The sequence below is a fragment of the Phasianus colchicus genome, chromosome 6 (assembly GCF_987193195.1).
Source record: "Phasianus colchicus chromosome 6, bPhaCol1.hap1.1, whole genome shotgun sequence".
Lineage (NCBI taxonomy): Eukaryota > Metazoa > Chordata > Aves > Galliformes > Phasianidae > Phasianus > Phasianus colchicus.
Genome location: NC_143441.1, coordinates 6,644,970 through 6,655,000, shown reverse-complemented (window position 1 = coordinate 6,655,000; position 10,031 = coordinate 6,644,970). Strand labels below are relative to the sequence as shown.

Sequence of the window (10,031 nt, the reverse complement as noted above, 5' to 3'; positions counted from 1 at the left end):
TGGTGACATCACCACATTTATCTTCTCCTGACTTATGTCTCAGTCTGGGAGAGTTACTCTAAGTCAGTCTCTCGTAGCTTTCCACTTACTGAATTAGTCCTCTTGGCAGCATCAGGATGGAAAACGATTGCTTCTACTCCAGGCATCTACTGCAACCATGCAATGAATTTTCTTATTCACTCCCAGTCCAGAAAAGTCAACACGGTTCCACAGAATGCACTGAATAAATAATATTAATATTGCTGTTCTTATTCCCTGAGATCATTTTGCTCTTGGTTAATTGATTCTCATTTGCTCTGTGAATACAACACGAGCAGTTTTGTTAAACCTCGTAGTTGCTCTAATCTGCAGAGAAAAGGTTGGTGTAACCCATTTCTTTCCCTGTTTTTCGAGGCGCACACAGATGATTTGCAGAGTCACTGGACTTCAAACTAGGTGTCTGATAAACAATCTGCTTCTGAACTGGTGGAATTCAGCTGCTTTTGCATACTCCAGCAAATCTCAATGTCAGTGCCCGTGGCAATATTTACAGATGCTCTTCTTCCTTCCTGATTTTGACATACACTTTTCAGTAGTCACAGGAACTTGGAGTGTAGAGCACAGACACTGCTTTACCAGAAAGTGTTTCATTACCATATGTTAATTACAGAAGTTTTAGGAAATAATGAACATAAAAAATGTAGACACATTCCCTTCAATTTATCAGAGAACTGTGCAATACAACTGCAACTTCTCCCAAGTCTTTACTGCAGGAAGGATTCTTAAAAGAAAACAAGGAAAAAAAAAGCATTTCCCTTTTCCTTAGGTTTTTTTTTTTTTTTTTTTTTTTTTTTTTTTTTTTAATAAAAAGCAAATAGTAGTGTAAAAAGAAGAGAAAGTCAAGGATTTCTGGGGATTGCTGGAATAAACTCTACCTAAGTTCAGCATTCTACATTACGTTTCTGTGTCTTAGGAGTAGATCAGTGGCAAGTTCCAGGCAAGACCCAGCTGGCAAAGTGCAAGTTTTCAAGTATGGCTAGGAACTGCTTTGGCTCTTTGGCTGCCAACAGTCCACCTCCAGTAAGGTGACTTACTGAATTAGAAGGTAATTGACTATGCAATTAACTTCCAATGCTCATTATCACTTTGATATTTGAGGTACTTTTAAATCTGGTGAATTTGTACTTATGATTTCTCGGAAGTGAGAAAAGAAAACAACTTCAATTTTCCAGATGAGTAGCTGGATGATAATTATCTGTTAATATTGTTCTACGTGTTAATTTTGGTAATGGTTTTATTATATTAAGGACTAACAAGTCATCTTCAGTCCTTCAAGTCAAAGTGGCAAGGAAAAAAGCAGTGAAGGACATACACGACCCACTAAAGCAGCCAGTAACACAGTGCTTTGGGTGCAGTTCTGTTACCCAAAGCCTCCTGAGAAGATGAATCAGGAGATGAGGTGAGTGATGTCTGCGGAGCAAGATCCGCTCGGAAAAATTGACAAGTCCAGAAATACAAGGACCGAGCACTTTGCTCCCGCAGGCATTTGGAACACTGAGGGGATGATGTCACTGAGGGGGTTGACGTCACCTGGCGGCTGTCAGTTGCAGGTGGTGGTTGATGCCGGCAGGCAGTGCAGCCATGCCCGCTTCGCAGCCCGCCCTTCGGGGTCGCTGCCACTTCGCCGACAGGTGCCAGAACGTGCGTGCCAGCGGCCGCTGGGGGCGCCCCTACCCAAGTATGTTTTGTTCCCACTTCTTGCTGCCTCGGGCGGCGCTGTGCGAATCGCGTGCCGTCTGCAATGCTTAGCGTCCCTTCCTCTTCGTTAGCAGGTCCCATCAGAGGAGCCGCAGCACGACGGCGTGCCGCTACCCAGAGATACGCAAACGCTGCCCGGGCATCCGTGCTCCAGCGCTTGAGACGACATGGAGGAAGACAGGGTAACAGCACCCAGACAAACACAGTCAGTAGCCAGCCCCCCACGATCCAGCAGATGGGAGGAGCTGTAGGAGGATGGGTTGCTACTACCCAAACAACCACAATTGCTAGCCAGCCCCCCATGATCCAGCAAATGGGAGGAGCTGTAGGAGGATGGGTTGCTACTACCCAGACAACCACAATTGCTAGCCAGCCCCCCATGATCCAGCAAATGGGAGGAGCTGTAGGAAGATGGGTTGCCACTACCCAGACAACCACAATTGCTAGCCAGCCCCCCATGATCCAGCAGATGGGAGGAGCTGTAGGAGGATGGGTTGCTACTACCCAGACAACCACAATTGCTAGCCAGCCCCCCATGATCCAGCAGATGGGAGGAGCTGTAGGAAGATGGGTTGCCACTACCCAAACAACCACAATTGCTAGCCAGCCCCCCACGATCCAGCAGATGGGAGGAGCTGTAGGAAGATGGGTTGCCACTACCCAGACAACCACAATTGCAAGCCAGCCCCCCATGATCCAGCAGATGGGAGGAGCTGTAGGAAGATGGGTTGCCACTACCCAAACAACCACAATTGCTAGCCAGCCCCCCACGATCCAGCAGATGGGAGGAGCTGTAGGAAGATGGGTTGCCACTACCCAGACAACCACAATTGCAAGCCAGCCCCCCATGATCCAGCAGATGGGAGGAGCTGTAGGAAGATGGGTTGCCACTACCCAAACAACCACAATTGCTAGCCAGCCCCCCACGATCCAGCAGATGGGAGGAGCTGTAGCAGGATGGGTTCCCACTACCCAGAGAACCACATTCCCTAGCCAGTCCCCCATGATCCAGCAGATGGGAGGAGCTGTAGGAGGATGGGTTCCCACTACCCAGACAACCACAATTGCTAGCCAGCCCCCCATGATCCAGCAGATGGGAGGAGCTGTAGGAGGATGGGGTGCTGCTTCCGCGAGAAACACATACGTTATCCGGCGATCCTTGTTAAAAAACAAGAGAGGAACCATGTCCAACTACAAGAGCGGAGCTGTAGGGGGATGGGTTGCCCCTACTCAGACAACCACAATTGCTAACCAGCCCCCCATGATCCAGCAGATGGGAGGAGCTGTAGGAGGATGGGGTACCAGCACCCAGACAAACACAATCCCTAGCCAGCCCTCCATGATCCAGCACACAGGAGGAGCTGTAGGAGGATGGGGAAACACTACTCAGACAACCACAATCCCTAGCCAGCCCTCCATGATCCAGCAGATGGGAGGAGCTGTAGGAGGATGGGGTACCACTACTCAGACAACCACAAACCCTAGCCAACCCACCATGATCCAGCACACGGGAGGAGCTGTAGGAGGATCAGGAGACACTGCTCGGACAAACACATATCTTAGCCAGCCAGCTGTGCTTCAGCAGACGGGAGGAGCTGTAGGAGGATGGGTTGCTGCTACTTGGAGAAAGACACACATTATGCGGCCAGCCCTGTTAAAGTACAAGAGAAGAGCCATGTTCAAGTACAAGAGAGGGGCGATAGGAGGATGGGGAGACACTAATCGGACAAACACAATCGTTATTCATCCACCTGTGCTCCAGCACATGGGAGGAGCTTTAGCAGGATCAGGAGCCACAAGTCAGACAAATAAAAACCTTAGCTGGACACCCATGGTTCAGCAGACGGGAGGAGCTGTAGGACGAATGGATACCACTACCCAGACAAAGAAAATCCCAAGCCAGCTCCCGATGATCAAGCACATGGGAGGAGCTGTAGGAGGATCAGGAGACACTTCTCAGACAAATACAAATCTTAGCCAGCCCCCCATGATCATGCACATGGGAGGAGCTGTAGGAGGATGGGGAGACACCACTCAGAAAAACACAATCCCTAGCCAGCCGTCCATGATCCAACACACAGGAGGAGCTGTAGGAGGACAGGGAGACACTACCCAGACCAATACAAAAATTATCCATCCAGCTGTGCTCAAGCAGATGGGAGGAGCTGTAGGAGGATGGGGAGACACCACCCAGACAAACACAATCCCTAGCCAGCCCCCCATTATCCAGCACAGGGGAGGAGCTTTAGGAGGATCAGGAGACACTACTCAGACAAATACAGACCTTATCCATCCACCTGTGCTCCAGCACACAGGAGGAGCTGTAGCAGGATGGGGAGACATTATTCAGATAAGTACTAGACTTAGCCAGCTAGTGATCCATGACAAGACAGGAACTGCAGCAGAACTGGGTGCTGGTACCCCAAGGAACAGAAATCTTATCCAGCCAGCCGTGTTCCAGTACAAGGGAGGAGCTGTAGGAAGATCAAATGCTGCTACCCAGACAGACACAAATCTTAGCCAGCCTCCAGTGATCCAGCACACGGGAGGGGCTGTAGGAAGATCAGATGCTGCTACCCAGACAGACACAAATCTTGGCCAGCCTCCAGTGATCCAGCAGACAAAAGGAGCTGTGGAAAGATCAAATGCTGCTACCCAGACAGACACAGATCTTAGCCAGCCTCCGGTGATGCAGCACACGGAAGGGGCTGTAGAAGGATCAAATGCTCCTACACAGATAGACACAAATCTTGGCCAGCCTCTGATGATCCAGCACAAGGAAGGGGCTGTGGAAGGATCCAATGCTCCTACCCAGATAGACAGAAATCTTAGCCAGCCTCCAGTGATCAAGCACATGGAAGGGGCTGTAGAAGGATCAAATGCTGCTACCCAGATAGACACAAATCTTGGCCAGCTTCCGGTGATCCAGCACAAGGAAGAGGCTGTAGAAGGATCCAATGCTGCTACCCAGATAGACACAAATCTTAGCCAGCCTCCAGTGATCAAGCACATGGAAGGGGCTGTAGAAGGATCCAATGCTGCTACCCAGATAGACACAAATCTTAGCCAGCCTCCGGTGATCAAGCACATGGAAGGGGCTGTAGAAGGATCAAATGCTCCTACACAGATAGACACAAATCTTAGCCAGCCTTTGGTGATCAAGCACAAGGAAGGGGCTGTGGAAGGATCAAATGCTCCTACCCAGATAGACACAAATCTTGGCCAGTCTCTGATGATTCAGCACACGGAAGAGACTGTAGAAGGATTAAATGCTGCTACCCAGATAGACACAAATCTTAGCCAGCCTCTGGTGATCCAGCACACGGAAGAGGCTGTAGAGGGATCAAATGCTGCTACTCAGGGAAATGTAAACCTTAGCCAGCCACCTGTGATCCAGCACATGGGAGGAGATGGAGGAAGACGTCTTGCTCCTGCCCGGAGAAACATAAACCTTATCCTGCCAGCTGTACCCCAGTGCAAGGGAGAGGGTACAGAAGGACGGGGCACTCCCGCAGCCGTTATCCAGCCTCCTGTGCTTACAAAGAGCACATCAGGTGGCAGCCGTGATGGAGCAGGACCCTCTGGTGCCTCTGGTTTCGGAGCATCAGGCAAGAGAAGCGCGGTCTCTATGCAGAAACAGAAGGCGCGCTCTGCGTTAAGCAGTGCAGACCCGGGTGATGGCCACAGAGATGGACAGCGTGGACAGCAGAGAGTTTCGTAAGTGATGACCCTGCCCCTTGGGAAGTGCTCACAATGAGCAGATTAGGGGCTTACTGGCTTCCTCTGGATAATGGAGAGGACGCATTCCAGGGGATGGAAGCTGGGATGTGTGGGGGGAACCATAGAAAGCACTGGGGTTTTGTTTCTCTTACAGACCTGAAGTGATTTACTTGCGGTTCGATGATACGGTAAAACGCTTTGTCGGGATGTCTGTGTGTCCGGCAGAGTGACTGTTGTGTCTTTCACAGATAATTGTAGTATTCTTCAGTTGTTCCCTCTGAGCAGCGTCCTATGGATTTAATTGGGATGGCTTTGGCTATTTGAGTTTGACTTTGCTTTTTGCCGTTTGGCTTCTGACTGTGTAATTTCTTCTTTTGCTGTTCTGTTTTCTAGTGACTGTATAGTGAAAGACATGGCAACCTGGGAATCTTCTGGACAGTGGAGGTTTTCGTGTTACTCTATTGTGAAGGGCAAGCCTAACATTTCAGGTCGGTACTGTTTTTAGCCAGCCTTGCTGAGTGCAGTGCTGCTACTGTTTAGATTGCATTTTATACTTGTCCACACTGCTATGCCTCAGTGGAAGCACTTGCAAGGTGAAGACTTGCCTTGCAATGCAACAGGTTGGGATATTGGATTACAGTATTTCCTTGGTGGTTTTGCACCCCCGAAGTTGCACCAGGAGTCCTTTTTGTGTCTCCAAGTAGACCTGGCTTGTCCCAGATGGTGTAGCAAGGGCAGTTTCTTGTGTAACTCTAGAGGGCAATTTTGTATTTTTGTTGTATTTCTTTTGGAGCATGCTGATTGGTTGCCTCCCTGCAGGCTTTCCAGAGTTCTCCCCTGAGGAGGTGCGCCTGGGGTATTACAACTGCAGTGCACAGGACAACACTGGACACTATGTAAGTATTGTGGACGCTTCAGGGTAGGAGTGGGTACTGCTCTTCAGGTGGCCACATAAAAGCATGTTTGTGTCTTCCCACATTTAGATAAATGCTTTCAATCAGTACATGCAACAATGGAGAAGCAGGCTGCAGGAGCTGAAGGCTTCAAATGCCTCGAAAAAAGCGTCAAAGGTAAGCGTTAAGGAAAGGTAAAATATTTCTGTTCCTGATATTGCTTTTCTCTTATATCTTGAGAGAAGGTTTTTCTTAGGATTCACATTTAGACAGAGCTCAGGGTTCAGACTTCAGCACAGGCAATGATTGTTCCTCGCTCAGAGAGCAGACTGAGCCATAGCACTGATACAGATAGAGTCATGCAACAAACCAGAACAAGTGAGAGGAGAATGAGAGCTCCAAGAGGTTTTGGTGATTGCAATTACTTTTTGCCCATCAGTCAACAGATTTCTGCTTCTAGGGTGCTTGCAGACAGTAGCCTGGGAGCGTTTTGTTTAAAGCTGCAACTGCTTGTGGCCAGCATTTGATTAAGTTCCTCAGAGTTACGCTCAGCTGGGTGGCACACACAGGCTTTTGCTTTAAGCGTGGATTGAAAGATCCTTGCCTGTGTTGGGATGTAGTTCTCATGGATGTATTTGGAACTTTTTCAGCCGTCTCAGAACAAGAATGCGGTCACTCAGCCGTTGCCTTCTCTTGGATCGGGAGGACAGCAAGCCCCAAGCACTGGGTCCCCAAGTAAGTTTCCACATAAAGAACCAGCCATTAAACAGGCGTTGATAAGTGTTCTTCTGCAGTACTGAAATGCAGCAGTGTTTCAGTATGGCAGGTGTACCCATTCTGAGCGTTCTGACCCATTTCCTCACTGCAGGCTTTCCAGAGAGCAGCAGCAGCGGTGCTGCTGGTTTGTCCTCGAATGCAAATCCCAGCATCCCATCTGGAAGCGCTGCAGCTGTGGGGAGCTCTGCTGCTGCCTCCAGTCCTCCTGCATGCAGGATGACGTCCTCCCACAGCGTTCTCCATCCCGTTCGGACTCGTGCTTCTTCAGCTCCATCTGCAGCCCCCTTCTCACTTAACGCTTCTGCAACGACCAGTGGCTGTGGAACTTCTGGGCTTCCTGTCCCTGGAAGTTCTGCTGCTGCAAACTTTTCCAGCATTGCTCCGCTGACAGCTGCTGGAACTCCCCAGGCAGCGACAGGAACTTCTCACTTGGGTGCAAGCAGTGCTTCGGCTGTACAGACTGCCGGTGCCTCTGGACACAACATCACGTCCGCGCCTTCTGCATTCCCAAATGGTATCAGAGCAAGCCAGTTAAATACACCAAGGAGTGAATTAAGAGCCAAAGGGCTGAAGAAGATTAAAGTCAAAAAGTTCAAGCTATGAAGGGTCCCTCTGAAACCACCACCTGCAGGCCGTTTAAGGATTCAAGTTAATAAGTTAAGGATTCAAGTTAGTTAAGGATTCAAGTTAAGGATTCAAGTTAATAAGTTAAGGATTCAAGTTAGTTAAGGATTCAAGTTAGTTAAGGATTCAAGTTAAGGATTCAAGTTAATAAGTTAAGGATTCAAGTTAGTTAAGGATTCAAGTTAAGGATTCAAGTTCATAAGTTAAGGATTCAAGTTAGTTAAGGATTCAAGTTAGTTAAGGATTCAAGTTAAGGATTCAAGTTAATAAGTTAAGGATTCAAGTTAGTTAAGGATTCAAGTTAAGGATTCAAGTTAATAAGTTAAGGATTCAAGTTAGTTAAGGATTCAAGTTAGTTAAGGATTCAAGTTAAGGATTCAAGTTAATAAGTTAAGGATTCAAGTTCGTTAAGGATTCAAGTTAAGGATTCAAGTTAATAAGTTAAGGATTCAAGTTAGTTAAGGATTCAAGTTAAGGATTCAAGTTAATTCTGAAGTTATATGTCTTATTTGCTGTTCTGTGACTCTTCCAATAAACAAAGTTGTGATGGAGCAATGAGTTGGAATGCTTTCCTCTGACTTACGTTTTTGTTTAATCTCTTTAGTCTTCCCAATAAGATATCTTGTGGTATCAGCATTTCCACTACAATGATCTCGTTTCATAGATCCTGGAGTACTGGCCAACCAGATGGTTTCTGCCAAATGCTTCTCCCACTGCTTAAATATTCAGCCCCCCATTGCCTTCCACATAGTTTTCAACAACACACTGTACTGTTTGATTTTACCAGAAGCTGGTGCATGCAAGGGAATATGATAAGTCCACTCAATTGCAAGGGATTTTTCAAAATGTGTCCATCTGACACATCTGAGTCACCATCTGACTCAGTGCTTTCTGGAGTGCCATGTCGCCACAGGACTTGTTTCTCCAGACCCAATATGGTGTTTTGGGCGGTAGCATGGGGTACTGCTTATGTTTCAAGGCACCCAGTGGTTGCCTCCAGCATGGTGAGCACATAATGCTTACCATCGTGAGTTCGTGGCAAGGTGATTTAATCAACCTGTCACGCCTACCCATATTTGTACTTTCGCCATTGCCCATAGTTAAGTCCACTCCTCGTCTCTAGCCCACCTACATGTTGCATTTCTTCCTTCACGGCCCGAGGTTTCACTGAGACAGAAATAATTCACCCTTGTTTTGCCAGTCCAAGTCCATCTGAACCACCTCACTTGTGGCAGCTTGATGTCCTCAGTGGTTATTTTGTTGTTCTTCAGCAGCCCTACTCTTGGGCACATGAGCATCTACATCTTTACACCTTTACAACCCTTTGTCTGAGCAGCAATGTCTTTCCACAGCTCAGCAGCCCAAATAGGTTTACCCCTTCTTTGCCACCTACTTTGTTGCCACTGCTGTAACCAGCCTCAGAAGGCAGTTGCCACCATCCATGAGTCTGTTACTGTAGGCAGATGAACTACTTAGTAAAAGAAGCAGCAGAAAGAATGGGAGCTTCTAATGTGTTTGCTTGTGTTTAGCCATTGTAGTTGTTGAGTCAGATGCAGCAGTTTTACACAGGGAAACTCTCAGACTCTGCCTTTAGTCATTACGGCCAAATGCATCTCAGAAGTCTGAGGTGAAGTAGCACAGCAATGAAAGAATTCCTGCATCAGCACAGCCTGTCTCCACCTATTTGTTCACATAACACTCCTATGGCTTGCTCTTTGCCTGCTGCTATTTTACTAAGCACTAAACAAAATGAGCACACTTGCTTGTGGACCAAAGTCACTTTCCATGGTGCAGTTTCCTGGGGGCAAGTGAGAAAGCTGGAAGTGATGCACAGAAACACTTGAAAAAATACATCCTTGTCTTTCCAGTGTAAATTTCTCATCATTACTTAGATTTTGGTATTTCTTTCACAAGTTAGAGTGTAGCTGAATATTTTTTCACATCTTTCTCTTTTGCTTTTCTTTTTGTATGTATTCTACCATAGAAGTTGGCTGGCATTCTTGTTGTTTTTTTTCTTCACTACAACCTCAGCAATACCTAAATAAGCGTGTATTCCTTTCAAGTCTGTTGGCCTAAAGCTTATAATTAGGCATGTGGTGAAGTTGCCACTTTATATCTAACCCCAATATCAAACAGAATCCAACATTCTTCAGATTCTGATTTCTGCTTAATGTTAGGACAGAAAGAGAAATCTCAGAGTTTTCTGTGAGAAATATCTGCAGGCATACTGGTGTCTGTTTTTCTCTGTGCTTTAGAGGCAGGAGGATTTGTGGACTAAGG

The 10,031-nt window shown here is 47.3% G+C and overlaps 1 protein-coding gene across 1 annotated transcript; it reads left to right on the top strand.

Moving 5' to 3' along the window:
* The first annotated feature begins 1,620 nt into the window (after positions 1-1,620).
* On the top strand, positions 1,621-6,887 carry LOC149917398 (uncharacterized). The gene is made up of 5 exons (XM_090142288.1): positions 1,621-1,717; positions 1,809-5,454; positions 5,851-5,945; positions 6,277-6,353; positions 6,441-6,887. Exons 1-5 carry the CDS (start codon positions 1,621-1,623, stop codon positions 6,546-6,548), a joined length of 4,023 nt encoding a protein of 1,340 aa, XP_089998414.1. The 3' UTR covers positions 6,549-6,887.
* Positions 6,888-10,031: the final 3,144 nt, after the last annotated feature.

Coding starts and splice junctions, on each gene's coding strand:
- LOC149917398 (XM_090142288.1), top strand. CDS start 1,621: ATGCCCGCTTCGCAGCCCGCCCTTCGGGGTCGCTGCCACTTCGCCGAC. Junction 1,718..1,808: donor CTGGGGGCGCCCCTACCCAA/GTATGTTTTGTT, acceptor CCTCTTCGTTAG/CAGGTCCCATCAGAGGAGCC. Junction 5,946..6,276: donor GGGCAAGCCTAACATTTCAG/GTCGGTACTGTT, acceptor GCCTCCCTGCAG/GCTTTCCAGAGTTCTCCCCT.